The sequence below is a fragment of the Lepidochelys kempii genome, chromosome 7 (assembly GCF_965140285.1).
Source record: "Lepidochelys kempii isolate rLepKem1 chromosome 7, rLepKem1.hap1, whole genome shotgun sequence".
NCBI classification, from domain to species: domain Eukaryota; kingdom Metazoa; phylum Chordata; order Testudines; family Cheloniidae; genus Lepidochelys; species Lepidochelys kempii.
This window is the reverse complement of record NC_136386.1, coordinates 1,343,435-1,369,661: the sequence shown is the minus strand read 5'-3', so window position 1 is coordinate 1,369,661 and position 26,227 is coordinate 1,343,435. Positions and strand designations below refer to the sequence as shown.

Sequence of the window (26,227 nt, the reverse complement as noted above, 5' to 3'; positions counted from 1 at the left end):
GACAAGGTCCCTCACCAAAGGCTCTTACGTAAATTAAGTTGTCATGGGATAAAAGGGAAGATCCTTTCATGGATTGAGAACTGGTTAAAAAACAGGGAACAAAGGGTAGGGATAAATGGTAAATTTTCAGAATGGAGAGGGGTAACTAGTGGTGGTCCCCAAGGGTCAGTCCTCGGTCCAATCCTATTCAACTTATTCATAAATGATCTGGAGAAAGGGGGAAACAGTGAGGTGCCAAAGTTTGCAGATGATCCTAAACTGCTCAAGGTAGTTAAGACCAAAGCAGACTGTGAAGAACTTCAAAAAGATCTCACAAATCTAAGTGATTGGGCAACAAAATGGCAAATGAAATTTAATGTGGATACATGTAAAGTAATGCACATTGGAAAAAATAACCCCCCAAGTATACATACAATATGATGGGAGCTAATTTAGCTACAACTAATTAGGAGAAAGATCTTGGAGTCATCATGGATAGTTCTCTGAAGACGTCCACGCAGTGTGCAGCAGCAGTCAAACAAGCGAACGGGATGTTAGGAATCATTAAAAAAGGGATAGAGAATAAGACGGAGAATATCTTATTGCCCTTATATAAATCCACGGTACGCCCACATCTTGAATACTGCGTACAGATGTGGTTCCCTCATCTCATAAAAGATATACTGGCATTAGAAAAGGTTCCGAGAAGGGTAACTAAAATGATCAGGGGTTTGGAACGGGTCCCATATGAGAAGAGATTAAAGAGGCTTGGACTTTTCAGCTTGGAAAAGAGGAGACTAAGGGGGGAGATGATAGAGATCTATAAACTCATGAGTGGTGTGGAGAAAGTGAATAAGGGAAAATTATTTACTTGTTCCCATAAGAACTAGGGGCCACCAAATGAAATTAATGGGCAGCAGGTTTCAAACAAATAAAAGGAAGTTCTTCTTCACCCAGCGCACAGTCAACCTGTGGAACTCCTTGCTTGAGGAGGTTGTGACGGCTAGGACTACGTGTCCCTACCCTCTGTTTGTCAGAGGGTGGAGATGGATTGCAGGAGAGAGATCACTGATCATTACCTGTTAGGTTCACTCCCTCTGGGGCACCTGGCATTGGCCACTGTCAGCAGACAGGATACTGGGCTGGATGGACCTTTGGTCTGACCCAGTCTGGCCGTTCTTATGGGCAATAGTGCTGATGTACAGACCTCTAAGATACATGACTTGGCCTTGCACAACATTTTCATTAACAGACTAGGATGCTATAGAGTTACCATGGCCCACATTAAATGGATTAAAAGCTGGCTCACTGATAGGTCTCACATGGAATTGCATGCAGGGAACCATCAGTGTTTCTGGTGGGGTCCTGCAGGGAGCGGTTCTTGGCCCTTCGCTAGTTAAAATTATCAGTGACCTGGAAGAAAACGAAATCACTGGAAGTCTGCAGATGACAAACATTGGGGCAGTAGCAAATAACGAGGAGAACAGGTCAGTGATACAGAGCAATCTGGATCGGTTGGCAAACTGGGCTCAAACAAACAATATACATTTTACTGCAGCTAAAGGTAAGTGTATCCACCTAGGAACAAAGAGTGTTGGCCGTACTCACAGGCTGGGGGGCTCTATCCTGGGAACAGGGCCTCTGAAAAAGATCTGGGGGTCCTGGTGGATAATCACTGAGCATAAGCTCTGTGACGAAGTGGGAATGTTCTTAATGTTTTCTCTGAATATTGTGTGGGTTCCTCAGTTTCCCCTATGCAGTTCTTAAGTCTCTAGGTGGGGGGATAAGGGGGTGTGATTGTGGCAGAGCCCTAGAGGGCCAGCGTGATGGTGTCTGCACAGAGAATGGCCGACACCTCTCTCCTGGCGACTGATGGCCTGGGCCCCTCCTCTGCAAAGGGGCCAACTGAAGGTGTTGGAGAACAAAGATCAGGTGGCCTCTTGGCTCAGGAAAGAGACAAAGGCCAGAGGAGGGGCTGGAGAGTTTCAGTTTGCAGCTGACTGGGGAAATAGAGGGAGGCCCAGATGGGGCTCTGGGCTCCCTGGCCCCAATATGGATCTGACTTAGGGGTCCTGTTTTCTGCACCTACAAGCTCTGGTTTAGATCATGTTCCTGTCGTCTCATAAACCTTCTGTTTTACTGGCTGGCTGAGAGTCACGTCTGACTGCGGAGTTGGGGAGCAGAACCCTCTGGCTGCCCCAGGACCCCACCTGGGCGGACTCACTGTGGGAAGCGCATGGAGGGGCAGAGGATGCTGAATGCTCGAAGGTCAGACTCAGGAAGGTCGAAGCTGTGGAAGCTTCTTGCCCTGGAGACAGTCTGCTCTGAGAGAGGAGGCTCCCCCAGAGTCCTGCCTGGCTTCTATGGAGCAGTTCAAGAGCATCGCTCGGGGACCCCGTGACAAGCTCCAAATAGGATGCTGTAGCCAAAAGGGCTAATGTGCTCCTGGGATGTATAAAGAGGAGAATCTGGAGGAGGAGCAGAGACGTGATTTTGCCTCAGTATTTGGCCCTGGTTTGACCGCCGCTGGGATCCTGGGTCCGGTTCTGGTGCCCACAATGCCAGGAGGATGTTGATAAATTGCAGAGGGCTGAGAGCAGAGCCAGGAGATGATGAAAGGGTTGGAAACCTGCCTTGTAGTGACAGATGCAAGGAGCTCAGTCTGGTTAACTCCCCCACGAGCTGGGCCGGTGTGAGTGAGCCCAGTCTGTCAGTGCCGACACAGGAAAAAATATTGAATAACGGGCTCTTCAGTCTAGCAGAGGAAGGTCTAACATGATCCTGTGGCTGGAAATTCAAGCTAGACAAAATCAGAGGGGAAACAAGGGAGGGGAATTAACTGATGGGACAGTCTCCCCTCCCGGGGTTGTGGTGGATTCTCCATCCCTGGAACTTCAGAACTGAAGACTGGACGTTTTCCTAAAGGATCTGCTCTTGGCGATTGGAAGAGATGATCACAACGATCCCTTGTGGCCTTGGACTCTGACAGATGGCTGCCCCCATGATCCAGAGCACGAGTGTTTCTCCCGCCTGGCTGTGACATCCCCACAGGAGCTCGGCCCTGCAACAGCTAGTGCCAAGGGAAAAGCAGAGCAGAAGCCAGGATCCCATCCCCATGGCCTGCCTCGTGAGACCAAGGGAGGGGCAGGATCTGCTTTGGCCGGACATGGGGCAGCTGCTTCCTTGCCAGCATGCCAGCCTTGGGCGTGGTGGGGAAGCAGCATGCTAGGCCCTCCTGGGCTACGTGATGGGGGCTCCAGGCTCCTCCGTGGCCAGACCTCAGTCCCTTGCCTGGGGCAAGAGTGCAGTGGCCCAGTGCAGGCGTCCATCTTCCTTGGCCACGCCACAGTGTGAGCACGCTCTCCAGCCCACTCCTCGGCTTGCTGGCCGCGGCTGGATGTGGAGCTACTTGGGCAGTGCCCAGGACCCCGAAGGTGTGCCAGCGGGGCACGCTCCCCTGCCACAGGGCCACCCGTGCACTAGTTCGCAGGGCTCTCAGTCTCTTTTCTATCGGAGCTGGGTGGGGATCAGCCAAAGCCACAGGCCAAGAGCAAGACCCTGCAGCTCCTACGGACCCAGAGCTGCCCCTTGCCCCCATGGCAGGTCCTTGGAACCTGTACTGACCAGGCCTGAGACCCAGAGGGGCCAGTGCTGGGGCGGAGACTTGCCCCAGCCCTGCCTCTTCCTCCTCGTGAGGACAGAGGAACCATGGCTCAGCGCTGGGTCGGAATCCAGAAAGCCCTGGGCCAGTCGCCCCCTTAGAGGCTGGTGCAGCGTTCCTCGGCTGGCAGGGGACTCGAGGGCAGGGGTGTCCCTCACAGACTCCAGACAAGGGTCAGCACTTGAGCCCTGTGGCCTTGGCTGGCTGGGAGGGGGACACAAGCAGCAGCAGCAGGACACGGCCAGGCGCCCCGCAGGGTGCCTAGGCTGCCAAGAGCGCTGAAGGCCAAGCCCCAGCCCTGGCGAAGGAGCCACGCTGCAGTGCGGAGCTCAGGCTGCGAAGCCAGAAGAGGGCCAAGGGCACAGCCCGTCCCAGGCCAGAGCCTGCTGTGGGCAGAGCCCCCGCAAAGCTCCAGACGCGACAGCAGGGGCTGCGCACAGGCAGTCTGGGACGGGGGTGAGGCCAACAGTGGGCTCTACTCTGGGGCCGCGGTGCTGCATTTGCAGAAGGTGGGTGATGGCCAGGTCTTTGCCATTGCCTGCCGTAGGGGCCGTCTCACTCTACACCAGACTACTCGCCAGGGCTGCATCGGGTGGGGGCGCAGCGCACAAATCTGGACAGAACGCCATGCACCGAGAGCCATGCTGGGTGTCCCGCCTCCGTCCTGGGGCGCAGACCACTCTGCACATCCAAGTCCTCCTAGCTCAGCCCACAGCTCTGCTGATGTCCCTCGCTGCCAGCCCCAGCCCGGCACGTCCCTCTGCAGCGTTAGCAGGGCTTCTCTCCCACCCCAGCCCAGCACACACATGCTCGGAGCCCCAGTTCCCCACCTGCCTGGGCAAGCTCTGCCCTGGCGCTTGGCAGGCCCTGTTCTCAGTGGAGCTGCAGCGTAGGGCGGGGCTGGCTCTGCCATGCAGCTGTCAGGCTCACGCAGAGCGGGGGAGCGTTCGCCATAAGAAGTGGGGCCAGCGGGCTCCTGGCAGAGCCATGAGCATGAACTCCCAGCAGGCTGGGCAGCAGCATGGGCGCAGTCCCTGCCTCAGAGTAAGGAGCAGCTTGGCAGGGGCAGCCCAAGGATGGCTGAGCAGAGTGTGGCAGGCAGTGGCACGATTATGGCAGAGACGGGGGATCTGGTGCCAGTTCCCTTGGCCCCTGGTGAGTCATTTCCTGGCGCAGAGAAAGGAGATGGGCACCGCATGGGTGGAACAGCCCGGATTTATTAATACGGTCCATACAGTACACAACGGAGGGCCTTTTGCTGCCATCCTGGCAGGAACTCCCTACCCCGGGTCCAGCGCTGGGCATGCTTTCCCAAGGTCCCACCCCCAGGTCGCCGCAGAGAGACTGGCCCCACCTCCCACCAGCTCCTTTTGGACTCGGCTGAACTGTGGCAGATGCTGAGCCCACAGGGACTCCCGGCCGGCACTCAGGGGCGAGTGGAGGTGCGGGGTGGAGCAGGCAGGCCTGCTGCACACTGGGGACTATTAGTCACGACGCCACAGCCAGCAGGCTAATTGTCAGGGAGGCAGCCAAGTCCAGCAGGCATGAGCCCAAACAACTCTGCGTGTGACGGGGCCTGTGCCCATGTGAAGGTCTTGAGGCCAGCCTGCCAGCAACCTCCGGGCAGCACCACGCCTGGAGCCACGGGCACACAGGACCCAGCATGCCAGGAGCAGAGCCCATGGCTAGCAAGGTGGAGCGCTAGGCTCAGCGGGAGATCGCTCTGCAGTAGAGGGGACCCACGCAGGGAAGCCTTGCATCAGTCCCAGCCTCACTACTGCTTGGGCAAGGCCTGCCCGAGTCCGTGCGCACCATCTCCAGGGCTGGCAGCCCCAGCGGCGATCTGACCTCCCAGGCTAGGAGCATGTGCCAGGCCCAGCTGCGCTCCGCTGGTCCGCCATTCTGGCTGTTTGCACCCCAGAGCACCTGCTGCCGGAGGGCAGAGCAGCCTGGAGAGTTCCTGCTCCCCAGGAGCCGGACGGAGCCTGGCTGAGTACTCTGCAGAGCGGGATCCTGCAACGAAGGCTGCCCAGCGAGGTCTCCATGGTCGTGAGCAGGCCTGGGTGTCATGGCAGCAGGGCTCACTCCAGCACCTACCTGGCGAGGTGTCCCAATGCCCTCGGCACAGAGCAGCCCTCGCCAGGGCGGCTGGAACTGTTCAGGGCTGGACTAGCCACTGCCCCAGCGGAGCTCGGCTGCCCCCCAGTGCCTATCTTGAGCGGCTCTGGGAAATGAGGGGGTAGAAGACATTTAGGAAGAGTGCCACAATGGCTGCCATGGTGCCCAGCACAACGTATCGGAGGCAGCCTTCGTCAGGGTGCTGCCGGGCGGCCTGGCTCGCCTTCTGGCCATGGGGCCTGCAGGGAGTCCTGGCATGTCTCCTGCGAGCCTCGGGCTCCTCTTCGGCCTCCAGTTCCTGCCAGATCAGAGAAGCCTGCGATGTGGAAACCTGCGTCAGCACTTGGGGAGAACATACCCAGCAACCCGCCTCGCCATCCCCCACCGGGCGCAGCTTGGCCATCGAGCAGCCAGCAGCACCCCCCCGGCCACCAGTATTCGCAGCTGCCCCCGGCTCTTCACAGCCTGTGATCCGGGCAGGCAGCGGGCCCCGCACCTTCTCCCCTCCCTGGGTTCCAGCAGCAGGCAGAGACAGGCGCTAGGCAGGGTCAGCGTCTCAGTGGGCTCGGGGGTGGGCCGAGGAGCCAGGCCAGCGGCCAGTTGAGGCTGGCTTTGCAGGACGGCATCTCCCAGCGCCCAGCAGCGACTGAGTAATCCTAGAACAGCGGCTCCAGGAGCGCGGGGCACAGGCACCAGCCAATCACAGCCCAGATACAAGAGGATCAGTCAGATGACAGCCAGTCAGAGCCCAGCTTTTGCAGGTGGGAACCGAGAATCAGTCAGACGACAGCCAGTCACAGGAGGACTATTCCCAGGGATGGCCAACTGAAGCCACAGGAGAGCTTGGAGCAGCCAGTCACAGTTCAGTTTCTACAGGTATGTTTCACCGAGTGCCCAGGATGGCGGCGGTGACCCGGGGGAGCAGCCTGGTGCCTCCTGCTGCTTGCAGATGGGACTCCGAGCAGCCGTGTGCCGCCCCGCTGCAGGCAGCCAGGAAGCTGAGAGAGCAGGTGCCGGGGACCCCCTGCACGCCGCCCCAGCGGGCGCCTCACGCTGCTCCCCTGCCCTGCCTCCAGCTGGCGAGCGGTTCCCTAGCCGCCGATGATCCGCAAGTTCCTCTCCTTAGCCGCTGCTGTGCACACGGATCTGGGCCTGCTCAGCCCAGGGGCCGCGCAGCCAGCCTGACTCCCACCTGCGCTCCTGCAGCACCTGCTCCAGGCCCCGACCACGGAGGGGCAGCGGAGACCAGCGCTGACTGTGACAGCCCCTCGTGAGGAGCTGGTGTGAGCTAGGCCCAGCTGGGTGAGGAACCGGGCAAGGAGCCAGCCTGGCATGGGGTGTGCCGGGCGCCACGCCAAGCGGGTATCTGGAAAGCACCTCTCCGAGACCACGCAGGGCTGGGGAGCAGCAAGAGCAAGTGGCCAGCAGCCTGGCTGAGTGGCGCCATCTCCTGGCGTGGACGGAAGTGGTGCAGGCCGGCAGAGTCACACGGGGCCGGCGGGTCTCTGGGCAGTGCACAGGCCAAGAAGGGGAACCCGGGGCCATGCCTCCTGCTGCTAATGTGAAGAGCTGCAGCACTGGCTGCCCCTCCAGGGGCGCGTAACCCTGTCTCCCCAGCACTGCGCTAGGCAGGCTGGCTTCTCCCCGGGCTGCTTTCAGCCTTCCCTCCAGGCCCCTCCACCTCCCACCCTGCTGAGCCCTTTCCACAGCTGGCTCACCAGGGATTCAGGCTCCATAACTCTCACAGGGGCCTTCTGGGCTCCCCGCAGCACAGCCCTCAGGATGGAGGGGCCCTGCTGCCCCCTCGCCTGCCCCATCCCTTGGCTCTCCCCAGCTCCAGGCTTCGGGCCTCTCAGGATGCACCTTCACTTGTCCTGGACCCTTTGGACCATGGTGCCTGCAGACCAGCACCCACGGCTCTGTCCCAGCCTGTGGCTGCACCCCACATTCTCCCTCAAAGCCCGGCTTTCTTCACCACAGCCTCCCGAGGGGAGAGAGGCTGCCCGGAGTCTCCAGCTCGCACACAGGTACCCCGGCCAGGGGCAGTGCCCGAGCAGCTCCCTGCAGCTCTCACCTGACTGGCGGTTGCCTCGGCGGCGGAGGCCATGTCTGGCCGGTGCTCCGGGGGGCGCCCCTGCAGGGGTCTCTCCACGGGAGAGTTCCGCCGGCGGTAGAAGAGGACGTACGCGTATCTCGTCACCACCTGGCTCTCGTCCACCGTGGTCACCGTGCTGTCGTCAAAGAGCCGCCAGCCTGCGGGGAGAGGAGAGCGGGGTCAGCACACGGCCCGCACAGCCCCGGCCGGACAGGGTGCGGCCCGGCCTGGCTCCTCACCCACGTCGCTGCGCTGGCTGTTCTTGTCGCTGGGCAGCCGGGCGTAGGCCGTGTAGTGCCCGCCAATCATCCCGCCGTAGTGATTGATCACCGCATACAGGTCGTACATGGGCTGCTGCTGCTCCTCCTTCTGCCCAATGCAGAACTTGCTCAGGTCCAGGCTCCTGGGGAGACAAGGGAACCATGAGCTGCCGCTCCTGTCCCCGGCCCGGCCCCCACCCACCTCCGCCCGCCCCGGCTCCTGTCCCCGGCCCGGCCCGCCCGCCACCTCCGCCCGCCCCGGCTCCTGTCCCCGGCCCGGCCCGCCCGCCCCGGCTCCTGTCCCCGGCCCGGCCCGCCCGCCCCGGCTCCTGTCCCCGGCCCGGCCCGCCCGCCACCTCCACCCGCCCCGGCTCCTGTCCCCGGCCCGGCCCGCCCGCCACCTCCGCCCGCCCCGGCTCCTGTCCCCGGCCCGGCCCGCCCGCCCCCTCCGCCCGCCCCGGCTCCTGTCCCCGGCCCGGCCCGCCCGCCCCGGCTCCTGTCCCCGGCCCGCCCGCCACCTCCGCCCGCCCCGGCTCCTGTCCCCGGCCCGGCCTGCCCGCCACCTCCGCCCGCCCCGGCTCCTGTCCCCGGCCCGGCCCCCCCCCACCTCCGCCCGCCCCGGCTCCTGTCCCCGGCCCGGCCCGCCCGCCCCGGCTCCTGTCCCCGCCCCCCACCTCCGCCCGCCCCGGCTCCTGTCCCCGCCCCCCACCTCCGCCCGCCCCGGCTCCTGTCCCCGGCCCGCCCCCCACCTCCGGCCGCCCCGGCTCCTGTCCACGGCCCGCCCCCCCACCTCCGGCCGCCCCGGCTCTCCTGTCCCTGTCCCCGGCCCACCCCCCCACCTCCGCCCGCCCCGGCTCTCCTGTCCCCGGCCCGGCCCGCCCCCCCACCTCCGCCCGCCCCGGCCCGCCCCGGCTCCTGTCCCCAGCCCGCCCCCCACCTCCGGCCGCCCCGGCTCCTGTCCCCGGCCCGGCCCGCCCCCCACCTCCGCCCGCCCCGGCTCTCCTGTCCCCGGCCCGGCCCGGCCCGCCCCCCACCTCCGGCCGCCCCGGCTCTCCTGTCCCCGGCCCGCCCCCCACCTCCGGCCGCCCCGGCTCTCCTGTCCCCGGCCCGCCCCCCACCTCCGGCCGCCCCGGCTCTCCTGTCCCCGGCCCGCCCCCCACCTCCGGCCGCCCCGGCTCCTGTCCCCGGCCCGGCCCGGCCCGCCCCCCACCTCCGCGCGCCCCGGCTCTCCTGTCCCCGGCCCGCCCCCCACCTCCACCCGCCCCGGCTCTCCTGTCCCCGGCCCGCCCCCCACCTCCACCCGCCCCGGCTCTCCTGTCCCCGGCCCGCCCCCCGGCTCCTGTCCCCGGCCCGCCCCCCACCTCTGGCCGCCCCGGCTCCTGTCCCCGGCCCGGCCCGCCCGCCCCGGCTCTCCTGTCCCCGGCCCGGCCCGCCCCCCCACCTCCAGCCGCCCCGGCTCCTGTCCCCGGCCCGCCCCGCCCCCCGGCTCTCCTGTCCCCGGCCCGGCCCGGCCCGCCCCCCCACCTCCGCGCGCCCCGGCTCCTGTCCCCGGCCCGCCCCCCACCTCCGCCCGCCCCGGCTCCCGTCCCCGGCCCGCCCCGGCTCCCACCTCTGGCCCGCCCCCCGGCCTGGCTCCTGCCTCCGGCTGTCCACCTGCCCCATGCTCGGCCTGGCCCCCAGCCTGCCCAAGCCTCAATGCTGCTGGGCAGGCGCGATCAGCCTGAGCCGGGGAAAGAGGCCCCGGGGCTGGGCGCGGCTGGCTCACCGGACCGGGAAGTCCACCATGTCGTTGATCTTGTCCCTCCAGATGAAGCTACGGAAGGAGAAGCGCTTGAGCTGGATGATGAGCACGTTGGGCAGGCGCCACAGCAAGAGCTGCTTGGAGGCCTCGCGATGCTGCTTGCACTCGGGGCAGTACCTGGGGGGCGCAGGGCTGGTTACCGCTGCAGGCTGGGCTCCCCCTGCCCCTCCCCAGAGGGCCCTAGGCGAGGGCCCAGGCTTCTCGGGGCCTGGAGGCTGCTGGGTGCCTCCCCCCAGCCCAGTGGCGCAGGCAGCCAGAGGCAGCCATGGGGCGGAGCAGCACAGCCCCACAGCATACGGTCACGGCCCTCCCCACCCTGCAGCCCGCCCACGGCTCAGAGCCCATCACCAGCCTCCCCCGGCCCCTCCTCACCATGCCTCCTCGGGCGCCAGCACTTCGGGCTTGGTGAAGAGGTTGAGGCACTGGCCCAGCGTGAAGTGGCCAGCCCTGGCTGCCTCGCTGGCCGAGCCCGGGTCCTCCACGCACTCCAGCTCCTTGGACTCCACCAGCACAAACTCCTTGAGGCGCTCGTTGTTCTTCCACACCAGCGCCAGGGAGCAGTCGTCCGTGAGCTCCAGCGGGGCATCGCCTGCAATGGCCAGGGGCTCAGACACCAGCCCCCCGGGCCCCGCCACCGGTCCCGGCCCAGGGCCCCCACCACCAGCCCCCCGGGCCCCGCCACCGGTCCCGGCCCAGGGCCCCCACCACCAGCCCCCCGGGCCCCGCCACTGGTCCTGGCCCAGGGCCCCCACCACCAGCCCCCCGGGCCCCGCCACCGGTCCCGGCCCTCGGCCCCCACCACCAACCCCCCGGGCCCCGCCACCGGTCCCGGCCCTCCGGGCCCCGCCATCAGTCCCGGCCCAGGGGCTCAGACACCAGCCCTCCAGGCCCCGCCGTCAATCCTGGCCAAGGGGCTCAGACACCAGCCCCCTGACACCCAGGTAGCCCCCCACATCATCACCCCAAGGTCCAGCCAGTGGCGGAGAAGGGGGAGAGCTGGCCTGGCATCAGGCTTTCCTCCCTCTGGCTGGAAATTGGCAATGGATGGCTGCTAGCCAGGGCTACCATTCCCCTCCCTGCAGCTGCCCCAGGGAAGGGAGGAGTGGCCAGCCCAGCTGGGGCTCCCAGTCAAACCCACGCAGTGTGGCTGTGCCCAGGACCCAGGCCTCTCTGCACAGGTGCCAGGGTGTGCATATGGAAATCCGCTCAGGCAGGGCATAACCTGCCCATTTGACACAGGAATAATGCGTGCCAGCCAGGAGAAGAACCAGCTCTGTGCTTCCTCCCCTGTGCATGGGCATCGAGCCTCTGCCCTGTGGAGGGGAGCTCCAGCCAGGGCAGCTGTTAGCCAGCCAACAGGCAGGGGTGAGAAATCTCCGGGGAGGTTCCCCAGCTGAACGGCCAGGCAACCTGAACTGCAGGGCCCCGAGGGCTGGATGGGCCAGGCTCACCTTTCTCCTCCAGCTTGTGTTCTCGGCTGGCTCCATCGATCTTGTTGATGTAGAACTGGGTGGCGTGGGCACTGAGCGCGTTGGGCACATGCTGGTATCCGGGGATGGCAGCTGGGGTCAGGCAAAGGCAGCCGCTCAGGGAGTGCTCAGCAGCAGGGCCCCCGCCTGGAGGGGAGCAGTTCTGCCACGCTCCGGGCCCCCACCCCGGAGGACTGTGGGTACCAAGTGCTCCCTCTGCCAGGGCAGATCACCACCATTCCCTGGTGGGCCAGGAGCTACCCCGCAGCAGCCGGGGGCAGGGGAGCTGGGATAGGAAGAGTTTCCCTTTGCTCCCAGGCTGTCCTGCAGCAGGGGCGAGTGACAGGTGGCTGGGACAGGCCTCCTCCAGCCCTCCTCCCTGGCTGGGCCGCAGCAGAGCAGCAGAATGGGAAGGCGAGGGGCTCTACTGCCCTACGAGTGCCCTGGGCAGCAGGAAGGGTTGCCATCCCCAGGGGCTGCCTGGAGAGCTCTGGGGCATCCCCTCACAGGGAGCTGGCGAGCTCGGGCACTGGAGAGGCGGGCAGGGAGGGGCTGGCAGGGCAGCTGAGCAGCCCTGGGGCTCTTACCTTCGGGCTTGGGGCCTCGCTCGTAGGACAGCTCCTTCTCCCAGCAGCCCTCGCCCGGCGCCTCCAGAGAGCGCTCAGAGCAGCCCAAATCTGAGCTGGGCACTGTGCTGGCGTCCCCCAGCTCAGGGTGCAGCTCCGAGGTGTGGGGGGGTAGCTGGGGCTCCTGCCGGTGGGGGGCCCGGTCCCCATCCCCTGACTCTGGGCTGGGGGCGGCAGTCGCACAGCTACTCCTTGCAGGCAGGTCCAGCTTCTCGGGGAGCAGGGGCTGCAGGCCAAGCTGGAAAGGAGGCTGGAACACGCTGACCGAGTACCTTGCAGGAGGGAAGAGCCGTCAGGCTGCGAAAGGCGACTACGAACAGAGCTGCAGCGCCCAGAAGCAGCTCCGCATGTCCCCATCACAGCCCACTCACAGCCCGCTCCAGGCCAAGCCCCTGTTCAGCCCCGCGAGTGGAATTCTGTCCTGTCGGAGACGGCGATGGCGGGGGCCACGGGCCAGGCCGCACCGACCCCCACGCTTTGGAGGCTGCAACTCCCCTCCCGCACCTCTCTGCCAGGGAGAGTTCAGTGACCGGCCTGGCTAATGGCAGCGCGGCCCGAGAACCTGGTGCAGAGGCGAGGTGGCAGCAGGCGTTACTGTGCAGGGAGCTGCCCAGCCAGTGCCCGCGCAGTGCCCACGGCCGCCCTTACCTCGCGTAGCCCTCCAGGAGCTGGGCCAGGCGGGAGTAGGTGAGGCGCGACTCTGGCACGCTGATGAGGAAGGGGAAGCCGATGTTCTCAGGGCGGCACAGGGCTTTGTGATCTGGCCAGTGCGTTTTCTGACACCCCCTGTAACATACAGCCCGCTGAGTCTCTCCCGGGCCCTCTCCACAGCCTGCCACTGCCCCAGACAAGCCAGCGCCCGCCCCCGCCCCTCTGGGCACATGCACCAACTCACACGTTGCAGTAGCCCACTCGGTAGCACCTAGTGCAGCGCTTCAGCTTCTCGTCCTCCGACTGCTGCTTCTTCTGGCAGGCTGCGCACTTGCTGATGGGGACGCTGGGCACCTGGGGACGCTGAGGGAGAAGGTGACCCAGTGGCGTGCTGCCACACAGGGGAAGGATCCTTGCAGCACCGTCACTGCGGAGCTGTGGGCCAGGGCGGTGACTGGCCCCAGCATACACTGCGGCCCCCACCCGCCCCTGGGGAATCACAGACTGGGAGGTGTCGTGCAGGGCTTCTCATGGCACAGGGTTTGGTGGCCTCAGAGTGTGGCTACCAACTCTTACTGGTGGCTGCTCTGACACGTTCCTAAAATACTTCATCAACTGTAGGAAACCAATCAATGTACACATACACGTGCCCAATTCATTTCTGTCGGGGGTTTTGCAGACTCGATAGTAAAAATAACACACAGCTGTCTCTATTCTTACTGGATCTGAACAGAACAGAAACACAAAAGCGGTGTTTGGCACATTCCTATCTTTTCTGTTGTTGTTCCTTTTGCCTTTTTGGTAAGAGGTGGTTGTCTGTACCACTATTTGAAAGTAAAGTTAAAAATGTGATGCTTGCATGTTTGTTCATATCACTTTCACAGCAAGCCCCGGGAGAAATGAAGCCCTGGATGAGGAGGTGAGGGGGTGGCAGCGGGGTCCAGAGGTGATGGGGGAGGCGGTGGGGGCTCGTGCCTGCAGCCCTGGTGCCTGGCATCCTACCACCCAGGGCTGAAGCCTGAGCCCCACAGCCCCGGGGAAGGTGGGGGGAAACTCTCCTTGCTCCTCCCTCCAGCTGGTTTCTTCTCAGAGGCTGCGGAGGACACCAACCCCAGCTGGCGGCCTCGGGGACGGGCTGCTGCTTTGTCTGTCCCCCCATCACTGCCCAGAAGAAAGGCCGCTGGTGGCCGCACTTGAGAAGCTGTGGTGCAGACTAGGAGCAGCCCTTGGGCTCACGGCAAGGTGCCAGCAAGCCCCATCTGCTGGGCAAGTGATCCCTTTGGCCTTGCCCTCCCAGCTGGCACTGCCCACAGCTGTCTGGTCACAAGCTCGGCCCTGCCTGTGGCTGAAGAGACCAGTCCCCCTCCAGCCTGCATACCTGCTGGACCTGCAGCACCATCACCCTCTCCTTGGCCAGCTCTGGGGACAGCACCTCGAAGCACAGGAGCAGGTCTGTGGGGGAGACCGTGTCCAGCGAGTGGGACGGCAGGAACATGCGGTGGAAGCGGTTCTTGATCACCTGCCGGGGAAGCAAGGGAGTGAGGCCCTGCGTGCAGGCTGCCTGGCCCACCTGCTGGCATACGGGCCGGCCCTCCCAACTCTGTGCCCAAGGCATGGCTTGGGGTGCTCTCCAGCGAGGAGCTGCCATAGGAGAGGGCCACCTGGCGTGACTCCGCAGTGCCACAGGACAACGCCCCACATGCAGCGGGGCAGCCCCAAGCTCTGCAGGGAAGGGGGACTGGACAGACGATGGCATCAGCGCAGCGAGGCACAAAGGGGTATGGTGCAGGCCTGTGGCTGAGCCCACAGCCGCTGTGCTCACCTCTGCCAGCCGCAGGTTCTCGGGCTTCACGCGCACGCTGTGGGCCACCGAGTCCAGCACCTCAGCAGCGCTGGAGTTCTCCTTGCTGGTGCTGACGAGGAACTGCCGTGGAGAGAGAGGGCCGTCAGCCAGGCCCCGCCCAGCCCCGCTCGCCGCCCAGCCAGGAGCCATGGCGCCTCGGTTAACGATGGGCTCCCAGAAAGGGCCCCGAGAGCGCCCCCAGCCATCCCAGCTGGCCAGGAGCGAAGCCACATGGTGGGAGGGCTGGTCTTACCTTGACAGGTTTCTTGTGCGGCTCCTTAGCAAAGTAATAGACAGTCAGCACTTTCTGCTTCTGGGGCAGGGGCACCGGCAGGTACAGGAAGGGGTCAAACGTGATTGATACCTGCAGTGCACAGGACAGAATAATCAGCCCGGGGCAGAGCTGCCGCAGAGGAGGGGCCCTGCGCTTGAAGGCTCAGATGGCAAGGGGTGGAGGAGCAGGCAGAGGCCCTGGGGTCAGATGAAGTGGTGACAACTGGGCACTGGGGCGGGAGGAGTGATGGCCAAGGAACCCAGTATCTCTGCTGGCAGGGCAGTGCGAGCCAGTGGGCTCCAGATGGCTCCAGATGGCTCCAGATGGCTGAGGGAGCGGGCACCGTGGCCGGCCCAGCGACCCTGCAGTGAGCAGGCTGTGCCCACCGCCCCACGGAGAGAAGGCTGCTCGCTGGGCCCTGGGCCCTACCTTGGCGCACACCGGGCACACCAGCTTGGACTTGTACTGGCCCTGAAAGAGGTCCACGATGAAGGAGTCGTTCCTCATCTTGTGCCGCTGCCAGGCCTCCTCTGCCACCACCTGACGGGAGGGGAGAGGTCAGTGTCCCGGCCCCACTGGCCAAGGCAGCGCCCGCCCCCTGAGCAACTGCACTCACCTCGTCGGGCCGCCCGTCCGAGTCCACCGTCTCCGTGTAGGGCTTGTTCTGGATGCGGTTCAGGTCCTCGTGCAGGCCATCGAGAAGGAAGGCCATGAACTCCTGGGCATCGTGCTGGGCGTAGCCCGTGAACTGGCTGGCCTTGCTGGCCACGATTGCCTGTGAGCAGGAATGGTCATGAGCGCAGACCCCTCAGCACCACCAGGCTGGCTTGAGCTGGCCAGCACCAGTTCTGCGCCTGGGCTCAGTGCTGCGGGCATGCCTGCCACAGGCCCCAGGACACAGCAGAGCAGTCCCGAGGAACCCAGCCCAGGGGCAGAGGGAAAGCCCAGCAGCAGCCCCAGCTAGCCGGGCATTCCTGGATCCTGAGATCCCCAGGCCAGCAGAGACCATTGTGATCCCCTAGTCTGGCCCCGTGCCCAGCACAGGGCAGAGACCTGCCGTCCAGTAACCGCTAGACCAGGGCTGTTAGCAAACACCAGCTCCCCACTGAACCATGGCCAGGGATGGAGAATCCTCCACGCCCCCAAGGAAACTGTTCTAATTCCCCTCCCTGTCCAAAATTGGCACCTGGACGTGTCTAGCATCAGCCTCCAGACCCAGGGTCGGGTACCCCTTCGCTGCCCCTCGCCCACGATTTGTTCCCAAAACGGCATGGACAGGCTGGGCTCCCTCACCCTGGCCTGGCTCGTGGGGGAGATAACCAGACTGAGCTCCTTGCCTCTGTCACAACAAGGCAGGTTTCCGACACTTTCATCATCTCTTGGCCCTGCTCTGTGCCATCTGCAATTTATCAACATCCTCCTGGCCTTGGGAGCGAAAGAACCAGACCCAGGATCCCAGCGGTGGTTGCAGAGGTAACAGAACCTCCCTCTACTCCTGCTCGAGGTTCCCTTATTTACACAGCCCAGGATTGCATTAGCTTCACTGACCACAGCGACACAATGGGTGCTCATATAAAGCTGATTATCCACCAGGACCCCAAGTCCTTTTAAGAGTCGCGGTTTCCCACGATAGAGCCCCCCCAACACTGCTCCCAGATGGCTACGTTTACGTTTAGTTGTATTAAAACACGTCGCTTACTTGCACCCAGTTTACCAAGCGACCCAGATTGCTCTGTATCACTGACCTGCCCTCTGCATGACTTATCACACCCCCAATTTTCAGGCCATCGGCAAACTTCATCAGTGATTATTTGATGTTTTCTTGCAGGTCACCGATAAAAACGTTAACTAGCGAAGGGCCAAGAACTGCTCCCAGTAGGACCTGACTGGGGAAACGCCCGCCCGATGACTCCCCAGTTACAAGACAGTTTGAGCCCTCTCAGTTAGCTGGCTTTTCAGCCATGTCATTTTATCGTGTTCTAAGCAGACTATCGTGCGGCCTTGCAGCATTCAACATCTATTACGTCAGCATGACAGCCTTCAGCAACCCACCTGCCCCCGCCTCCAAAAGGGAAACCCAGCTAGTCTGACAGTCCGCTTCCTGGGAGTCCAGCTGAACTGGCACTAATGACATGACCCCACCAGGCACGGGGGCTCCCCCCTCACCTTCAGCTTGGAGGGCTGGAAGGCGTGGTGCGTGCCCTTCCAGAGCGCCCGCAGGAGCACAGCAAAGCCGATGGCCAGGCGCCCCCCCGTCCCCAGCGGGTTGGTGTAGTTGATCTCAGCCTCGAAGGAGCGATCTGCAGGAGACACGCAGGACAGAGTGAACCAGGTCCCTCGCAGCAGCACCCTAGCCCCAGGGGCAGAGCCACCGCCCCCTGCTCACCGTGGAAATAGTCCCGCAGCTCCCGCGTGTTGGACAGGGACTGGATGACGCTGTTCATGAAGCAGGTGTTCCCCAGATTCACCAGCCCCGTGAAGCCCGGCAGACACACCTTCTTCTTCTCCTCCTCCTCCTCGTCCTCCTCCACGCTCTCACTGCTCACCGGGCTGTGAGTCATGGGCGGCACCATGCACATTGGCTTCGGCTGCCAAGGCCGATGGGAGAGAGGGACAGGCATGAGTGGGGCCTCTGGCTGCAAGGAGCTCGGCTGGGGCAGGCCGGAGCAGCTGGGAGCTCCCCAAAGAGCCAGCGCCCCACCCCACCCCCACAGCGCCCCCTGCTGGGAGCTCCCCTCCAGCCAGCGCCCTGGCCTCAGTGCCTTGTGGGCAGGAACCATCCCTGCCCATGGGAGGTGCTGCCCCTTGCAGAGCAGAAGGTGCTGTGGGAGGGTCTGCAGGTGCCTGGCGCGGAGCACTCCCCATAGCACCGGCAGTGAGGGAGCTGAGTGCATCCCTCTGGCGTCTGGTCCCCGTCAATCTCGCCTGCTCACGCCATCGTGCAAGTGCTCACCGAGGGAACGTGCGGCTCCTGCTTCACTGTGACGTGCTCTGTGGCCGTCCGGGCCACGACACCCTCCAGGCCACCGTCCTCTGCTCTGGGCGTTTCCTTCTCCCCTGCCCGAGCCTCCTCCTTACTGGACAGGGGGTGCTGGTTGCTGCCCGGCTGGCTCTTATCCAGAGGGGTAGGGGCTGTTGGCATGGCAACCTTTGCACCACCCACTGCACCTTAAAAAGAGGGACAGGTGGGCCTGTGGTTAGCAGCAGTGTGGGCATGGGCGGAGTAGCTCACGCTCCCATCCCCAGTCACTGTCTGGCACTCCACGGCCCGCTGCAGGGCCCCCCTAGCTCCCTCGCCCCCCCAAAGCCAGCAGGCCCCCCGCGAGCTCCCCCCCGCCTGGCCCCCTCCCCCAAAGCTGGCAGGGCCCCCAGCCGCCCGAGCCCCCCAGGCCCCTACTGAAGCTCCCTCCCCCACCCCCAGCCTGCACTGTATGTGGGCAGCGTCTCCCCCCGGCCCGTGCAGAGATGGGAACTGAGCCCCTGCCCGTAGAGGTAAGGCGAGGGGAAGCCAAGGAGCAGACCTCGTGCAGCTGGTGCTTCCAGCCCCCCCCAGCGCTGGCTGTGGCGTTTCTTCAGGCAGATGTTGATGCGGGAGACAGTGAAGTTGTACGTGCACTGGTCCGGCTCAATGAGGTTCCTGGGAGCAGGACAGCAGCCTCAGGGCTGGGAGACACGAGCCAGGGCTACGCCATGGCCAGATCGCTGCGCTCCGATACAGCTGGGATCTTTGGCAGGGTAGGTGGTCGGCAGCGTGGGGGCGCTGTGGGCCGGGCCAGCCTCCTGCCAGCTCAGTGCCACCACTGACCCGCCCAGCCCCGAGTGGTGGAGTGATGGGGTCTGGTGTGTTGTCTCCAACATCGGTTAGGCTCTGCCTGCTCCCCCACTCCCCACCCTGTGGTGGGCTCTCTTCCTTGGGAGCACATGCCAGGCAGCTTGCACCTCGGCGGAGGGCAGCACATACCAGGGCAGTGAGCGCAGCCAGCCGGGCACTCTCAGGGCTCTGCGGCTCCTGTCTGCCCCGCTGGCCCAGCTGACGAGGGGATCTCGCAGGCCGTTGGTTTGGGTCAGCGCAGATGGAGCTGCCGTGTGCAGTGCCATCCGGGGCAAGTGCTCTCCACCCCTTGACGCCCAAAGGGGCATTGCTTGCACAAGGCTGGGGCAGTGGGGATGGAACCCAGGGGTCCCGTCCTCATTCTGTGCCTGGCTGGAGGAGAGCAGGAGCTGCCCAGGTGGGAGCGCCAGGATATTGAGGGGCCAGTGCCTGGTACCTGAGTTTCACCTGCCACCTGAATACCGTGTGGGGGCCGCAGCCAGGGTGCAGTCGCAGGAAGTTCATGTCACTGCAAGGAGAGGAGAAGGCAATCAGAGGGCACATGGCTGTGCCTGGGCACCGGGGAGCACCTGTGTGCTGCAGCCCCCGCAGGGCACAGCTGGGCCCGGTGCTCAGCAGTACCTGGTCCGAAACACCAGCGTGAAGTCCTGCTCCCGGAACAGCACCTTGGAGGTCTCCCTGTGGATCTCCTTCACGTAGATGTGCACCACCACCGAATCACTGCCCTTCTCGTACGAGTCGTTCTTCACCAAGGTCAGGCTCACCATGGGCTCTGGCTCTAGGACAGGACAAGACCAGGTGGGGGCGCGAGGTGGCTGTGCCCTGGGAGTCCCTCCCCACCAGCGTTGCAGGCAGACGGGCCCCAGGACTCAGAGGGGAGCCTGCCAGGCTGGGAGCTCCCAGGCTGCAGGAGACAGCTCTGTGGGCTGCTCTGGCCCCAGGCCCCTGTTTGCAGGATGGCAGCACCCCCCTCAGGGAGCCAGGCGCCCTTGGTTCCCAGGCCACTGGCCAGCAAGGAAACAGAGCAGGCTCCTGATAACAGGAGGGGCCCGGGGAGCTGCCACCTAGCGCTCTGGTTCCCTTCCCCTCGGCACTTACCATCAGCTGCTGCTTCCAGGGCAACATCCTCTTTGGACCAGTCTCTCTTCTCAGCGTCTCTGCCCAGCGGAGGGGAGGCAGGGGCCTGGACAGCCTCGGGGCCCTCTCCAAGGGCTGGAAGGCACTGGGAGGTGGCCGGCTGCAGGGGTCTCTTCTCAAGGCAGGGCGCCATGTGATGGGGGAAGCTCTCTGAAGGGGCAGCGAGTAGCTGCATCCCCACAAGCACGGGCTCCGTCTGCAGCACTTCGGTCTTTTCATGCAGAGGGTGAAGGTGAGACATGGAGGGTCCCCCTGAACTTGGGCCGGCCCCCGTCCAGCCATAGCTCTGGTCTATGGCCCTGAATAGCCACGCTACCAGTTCGGCCCCAGCCACTGCCAAGCAAGGGGAGCCCCCTCTGTTCCCACCTGCCCTGCCCCACCCCCGCCCCGCACTCACTCTGCACTGCAGGAGTGACGGGTTTCCTGGGGCACAGGAGGGGCCCTGGGGTGTGCCCCAGGGCTCCTACCCACACAACTGCCAAGGGGCAGAGCGCCGCGCCAGGAGCGGGGGAGGAAGAGCTCTGCTCCTGCTGGGCAGGCACCTTCCCTCTGCCCAGAGACCAGAGCCAGGCAGCCACTGGGCTCTGGAGTTCCTTGGCTCCAGGGTGTGAGCCTGGCAAGCCAGCCAGCTGTCCGGGGCCAAGAGATTGCTGGGATCTAGCCTGCTGGGAGCCATGATGCCCAGCCCCTTCACAGCCCCCGCCCCAGGGCGCCCACCTCAGCCCGGACAGAGAACCCGAGCCGGGGCTCAAGCGAGCAGCCTAACATCCCGAGTCTGTGGCAGGCCAGGCCTCCCACTTCCATCCTCCTGCTGCCATGGAGCCATGCCCCAGCCCAGCGGGGAGCACCACTGGGAGCCTGCCACCCCCAAGAAAATGAGGGGTTCCAGATCCTCGGGAGAGGGGATGGGGCAGGACAACACCTGTGAGGGGGGCAGCAGGCTCCCCAATGCCCCCACTTACCTTCACCAGAGGCGGGGTCAGGTCCGTGGCAGCATCGCTGTGGGCTGCTTGGCTGTTCTGCCGGCTGCCCCCTCTCCCACTGGGCTCCTTGCCAGGCTCCAAGCCCCCAGCAACCTTGGCATTTGGCTCCTCCTCCATCAGAGCCACCTTGAGGTACCCGGACCGCCTGGTGCTGGGCCAGCTCTGCAGCCCAGGGCTGGCCGGGCTCTTCCCTTCTGGGGCCTCACCCCTCCCTAGAGCTCGCTTCGAGTTAGGGAACTCCCGTTTGCTCCTTGCTTGCTCCTCGGGGGCAGTCTGTGCGGGCGGGGGCTGTTCCTTCCCGTTCTCCTGGCTCACGGCCCCCTTGGCTAGCTCCTTGGATCCGTCCTTTTGCTTCTTCTGGGAAAGGTAATGGGGCCCGCTGGGACAGCTGCACAGCCAGGGCACTGGGCCAAATGGGGCCCTCCCCTGGCCATGGACACGAACCTGCACCAGCCTTGCTGCTTGCGGGCTCAGGGGCACTGCCAGCACCATGCCATCGGCAGAGGCATGGCCAGCTTCCCACCAGCCAGGCCCTCCGTCCGCAGGACACACAGAGACGCCCGCGGTGCCCACCCTCCCCTCCCAGCCCAGGGGAGCTCAGCCGGGCCTCTCCATCCAGTGGGTCACACCGAGACGCCCATGGTGATCAACCACCCCTCCCAGCCCAGGGGAGCTCAGCAGGGCTGCTGCCCAGGCAAGGCAGCTCACAGAGCTGGGGGCGAAGGGTGAGCTCAGCTCCCTCTCCCCTCATCTCCAGTGGGCCCTGCGGCAGGTTCACAGGCCTAGAGAGGTGCGTGGCCAGAGTCTGCAGCAGCCTTACCAGGAGCGAAGCCCAGGTGTGCAGGGGGATCTTCTTCTGAAGCACCAGCTGCAGGAAGTTGCCCTTCTTGCCCTGGACTTTGCTGCAGGAGCTCTCGATCTCCCCATAGAACTCGCCACTCCACTGGCGGCCATCTGTGGGCACAAACAGGGACCTCACAGCTGGGGTGGGCACAGGCAGGCGCTGCTGCAGGCTATGGGGCTCTGCTCCGTGGGGCCTAGTCCCTCCAAAGAGGGCTCTGGACAGAGCTCGGGCCTTCAGCGCCTCCTGCCGGGGACTCTGCCAAAGGTGCTGCAGCAGCGAGCCGGCTCCCCTTTGCCGCTGGCCGGCCCAACACGGCCTTTGCAGAGGGGCTGAGTGGCTCTCAGCCATCGCCAACCCCATCTCCGCATCACCCCGCCCCGTCGCCTGCTCCCGCACAGCCCTGCCAGCGTAAGCCCCGGGGAGGGATTCTGCCACTGCTGCGTAGGGGGGCGAATCCCAGCGACTGCTGCACACCATCTCCCGAGAGTGCCGTACGCCTCCTGCGCCCACGCTCTGCAGCGTGCTTCCCTCCTCTCCTCCCCTGCCTACGCGGGGCCTGCAGCTCACCTGCTGCTAGGCAAAGCACCACTTCTTCCCTTCGGGATCACACCCCACATCCTCTGCCCCCGGGCAGCTCCCCGGCAGAGCCACCTCAGCCCTCACTGCTCAGCCACGCATGGGTTACTTGCTGCTTCCTCTCTGGCTGGGGACGCCTGCCTCCTGGGACCACACAGGGATGGGCCCCCAGACCAACTCAAGGTTTCAGCTCTTGATTTGGGACTAGCCTCCATGTTCTGTCATCTCCTGTGCAGAGGGGGCATCCCCGACAGGCTGGGCAGGTACCAGGAGCGATGTCTCCATTATGCCCTGAACCAACCCGCGAGCAGCCTCTCCCATTGGCGCCCTGGAGCTAGCTGTTCCCAGCGAGGTCAGTGGATCTTGGGCAGGCCAGACGGTGTCTGTACCTGGGGCGGGGTCTGCAGGAAGCACAGAGTATGTGGCCAGTGCAGAGGAGCCCAGCTCCACGCACTGCTCTGGGTTACCTATGCTATCGAGTGCTTTCTTCTCCCCCCGCCCCTTTGCCCTGCATGGCACTGTGCTCTGGTCAGTGGAGGACACGGCCAAGCACAGCCATGTGAGCCAGGGACGGGGCATCCCGCTCACCGGGAGCTGCTGTGTCTTTCTCCAGGCGCTGGCCATGATCCTGCCTGGAGCGGCTGGCTGCTGCCAGCTCTGCAGCTGTTACCTGGCAGCCTGACTATGCAGTTGGTGTCTGTGAACGCAGCATCCACCTCCTCCACCTTCAGGGGCCCGCTGCCCAAGTTCAGCTTCACAATGACCTCGTCAGCGTTCTGCTTCCAGTCCAGCAGCAGGTCTGCAACAACAGAGGGACAGCGTCACTCACCTGCCCAGGAAACCCCAGGGGGCCGGCAGCACTGAGCTGCCAGCTCTGTGGCTGGGGGAGCACAATCCCAGACCCAATGGCAGCTCTGGGTCTGGGGAGCAAAGAGGCACTCAGCACACTCCAGAAAGGGGTTAATGGGAGCCCATGGGGAAGGGGGCGAGTACGGGCGCAGCTGGGAAGCCCCACGGGCACAGAGCCAGGCAGAATCGTTATCGCCCCCCACACACAGCGCCCCAAGATGCCAGAGCACCTGGAAGGGAGGAGGGGCTCTCCCCATGTGAGCTCCTCCGTTCCCGCTCCATAATGGAGCGGAGCCCAGGCGGGCTCGCACTGCAGCTGGAGGTCGCTGTTTCCCTTCGCTGAGCAGCCGGATTGGCAATCCCAGGCAGGCGAATGCCAGCAGCCCACCACTATCTCCCCAGGAGGGCCGGGCCAGGGGGCTGTGCTGGAGAGAGTGGTACAGCAGGACTCTCGCCGTCCAGTCAGGTCTGTCCCGGATCCTGCAGGCTCCGTGCGGGGCTATAGCCTGGCACCTGCCAGACCCGTGGCCAGCCATAGCCTGTCACAGCTTAGCCAGGCCTGCTGGTGTCCCCCCTGCCACGGGAGCCCAGTTAAAGCAGCACACTGGGCCCATACAGCTCAGGGCTGGGAGATGGGATCCCCCAGCCTGCCTAGAAAGGGGCAAGAGGACTGCCTGCAGCGAGCCAGCACACAGGGCCATGCTTGGGGGCTCGCCGACCCTTGCCCTGCTGCTAAGCCTGGCCAGGAGAACGCAGAGCGAGGCAGCACTGGAGCAGTACCTGCGAGGGCAGGGACCTGACCTCTCTGACCACGGCCACGCAGGGGGGTTAGCACACACCCGCCAGCCCCTCTCCTGAGCTCTGAGCCACGGCCACGCAGGGGACTAGCACACACCCGCCCACCCCTCTCCTGAGCTCTGAGCCACGGCCACGCAGGGGGGTTAGCACACACCCGTTAGCCCCTCTCCTGAGCTCTGAGCCACGGCCACGCAGGGGGGTTAGCACACACCCGCCAGCCCCTCTCCTGAGCTCTGAGCCACGGCCACGCAGGGGGGTTAGCACACACCCGTTAGCCCCTCTCCTGAGCTCTGAGCCACGGCCACGCAGGAGGGTTAGCATGCACCCGCCAGCCCCTCTCCTGAGCTCTGAGCCACGGCCACGCAGGGGGTTAGCACACACCCGCCAGCCCCTCTCCTGAGCTTTGAGCCACGGCCACGCAGGGGACTAGCACACACCCGCCAGCCCCTCTCCTGAGCTCTGAGCCATGGCCACGCAGGGGACTAGCACACACCCGCCAGCCCCTCTCCTGAGCTCTGAGCCACGGCCACACAGGGGGTTAGCACACACCCGCCAGCCCCTCTCCTGAGCTCTGAGCCACGGCCACGCAGGGGACTAGCACACACCTGCCAGCCCCCCTCCTGAGGTCTGAGCCACGGCCACGCAGGGGGGCTAGCACACACCCGCCAGCCCCTCTCCTGAGCTCTGAGCCACGGCCACGCAGGGGACTAGCACACACCCGTCAGCCCCTCTCTTGCTGGGGGAGGCAGCGGGGAGCAGAGACGCACACAGGATCAGTCTGCAGCTCGGACACTGGTACCAGGGCTGACCCACGAACACCACAGAGCCCCACTCCAGCGCAGGCTCCCCCGCGCTCCCAGCCAGCCCTCTTGGCTCTCTCCCTCCACAGTGGGTGGCACGACGGGTGGCACCCTGGCGCTGCCTGGCCCAGCAAACCAAGGTGCAGCCTAGCTCAGGCACGTCTGCACTGGAGGTGGAGGGGACAGAGCGGTCCTAGCTCGGACTGCCCCAGCATGCTGAAGTGAGCAGGGGAGGCGCAAGGGGCGAGCTGCATGGAATACAATGTCTGAAGCTGTAGGACATTCTCAGGGTGGCCAGTGCCATGCTCGCTCGGCACTAGTGCAGGTTGTTCTCCTTGAGTGGAGCCCTGCACGGAAAGGAGGCTATGCCCATGCCCCTCTCCTAGCTCGCCGCCTTCACCTGCTGGCCTACACTGACCACATCCGAGACCGACTACGTGCTAGGAGCTATGTTCATCCAGCATCCCACGGGCAGGTCACAATGCCAGGCCGAGCTGCCTTCCCACCTGCCCACTGCCTTCGGGTACACCTCAGCCAGCAAGGGGCGGGGCTCCCTGAGCCTGACCCCGGGTAACGCAAGCCAGGCTAGCGGCTCTCAAACTTTCCAAGCTACAGTCTCCTTTAAGGGGTCTGATTTGTCTTACAAACCCCCAAGTCACACCTCACTTTAAAAAGACGTGCTTACAAAATCAGAGACAAAAACACAAGTGTCACAGCACACTAGTCCAGTACTGAACAATTGCTGACTTTCTCATTTTTGCCAGATAATTATAGAATAAATCAACTGAAATATATTGTCCTTACGTCTCAGTGTACAGTAGATAAAGCAGTATAAACAAGTCATTGTCTGTATGAAATTTTAGTTTGTACTGACTTTACTAGTTTCAGAGGAGCAGCCGTGTTAGTCTGTATTCGCAAAAAGAAAAGGAGGACTTGTGGCACCTTACAGACTAACCAATTTATTTAAATTTGTTAGTCTCTAAGGTGCCACAAGTAATCCTTGACTTTACTAGTGCTTTTTATGTAGCCTGTTGTAAAACTAGGCAAATATCTAGATGAGTTTATGTTCCTCCAGAAGACCTCTGCGTACCCCTGGTTGAGATCCACTGGGCCAGACCCCCTCCCCCAGAAATTCCTGCAGCGAACCTAGCAGCTTGTGGTGACTAGGGGGTGTGACCAAGTGGGATTTATTTCAGAACATTTTGCATGAATACAGTGTGTGCCTCACTTTCCACTAGGTACTGCATGATGGGCTAGGTGGGGGTGGGAGTGGGGTGTTTCTTTGCAGAAGAATCCAGAAATCTAGGTGGGGGCCTGAGCCCAGACAATAGCCTGGTGATCTAACAAGTGAGGACCCTGGCTCTCTGGGCTAGTTTGGCCAGCTGGAGAACAAAGAGCGAGCACAGGAGACTCCCTTGCCTGGAAGGGAAACAAAGGACGGAGGAGGAGCAGGGTGGGTCAGTTAAGTGTGGTCTGCGAGAAGCAAGGTGCTTCTGGACTGGGGCCTGAGACTAAGCCCTGGGCTTCGGTCAGACCCAGACGGACTAGGCTGTAACTTCCTGTTCTGTGCTAACCTTAGGGCTCCCGACGCGGTGCTCCAGACACTTAGGCCTGGTCTACAGTACACGGTT

General features: G+C 63.9%; 1 protein-coding gene across 5 annotated transcripts in view; it reads right to left on the bottom strand.

Moving 5' to 3' along the window:
* The window catches only part of USP19 (ubiquitin specific peptidase 19), a 48,095-nt gene that overhangs the window by 4,694 nt on the left and 17,174 nt on the right, over positions 1-26,227 (bottom strand). Inside the window, exons 3-26 of one of the 5 annotated variants that reach the window (XM_073350848.2) lie at positions 22,820-22,948; positions 21,550-21,683; positions 20,709-21,086; positions 19,708-19,957; positions 19,231-19,387; positions 19,046-19,117; positions 18,299-18,414; positions 17,731-17,945; positions 17,164-17,365; positions 16,944-17,077; positions 15,394-15,552; positions 15,207-15,317; positions 14,757-14,867; positions 14,483-14,584; positions 14,039-14,179; positions 12,905-13,023; positions 12,658-12,795; positions 11,971-12,281; positions 11,366-11,476; positions 10,287-10,503; positions 9,879-10,031; positions 8,093-8,256; positions 7,833-8,011; positions 4,840-6,074 (exon numbers count right to left, since the gene is read on the bottom strand). In XM_073350848.2, coding sequence (XP_073206949.2) covers positions 5,850-6,074; positions 7,833-8,011; positions 8,093-8,256; positions 9,879-10,031; positions 10,287-10,503; positions 11,366-11,476; positions 11,971-12,281; positions 12,658-12,795; positions 12,905-13,023; positions 14,039-14,179; positions 14,483-14,584; positions 14,757-14,867; positions 15,207-15,317; positions 15,394-15,552; positions 16,944-17,077; positions 17,164-17,365; positions 17,731-17,945; positions 18,299-18,414; positions 19,046-19,117; positions 19,231-19,387; positions 19,708-19,957; positions 20,709-21,086; positions 21,550-21,683; positions 22,820-22,948 — 4,028 coding nt within the window. In that variant the 3' untranslated portion in view covers positions 4,840-5,849. Of the gene's footprint in view, positions 1-4,839; positions 6,075-7,832; positions 8,012-8,092; positions 8,257-9,878; positions 10,032-10,286; positions 10,504-11,365; positions 11,477-11,970; positions 12,282-12,657; positions 12,796-12,904; positions 13,024-14,038; positions 14,180-14,482; positions 14,585-14,756; positions 14,868-15,206; positions 15,318-15,393; positions 15,553-16,943; positions 17,078-17,163; positions 17,366-17,730; positions 17,946-18,298; positions 18,415-19,045; positions 19,118-19,230; positions 19,388-19,707; positions 19,958-20,708; positions 21,087-21,549; positions 21,684-22,819; positions 22,949-26,227 lie in introns of those variants that run through there. The other 4 variants (XM_078853529.1, XM_078853528.1, XM_078853530.1 and 1 more) reach the window with 4 other exon arrangements.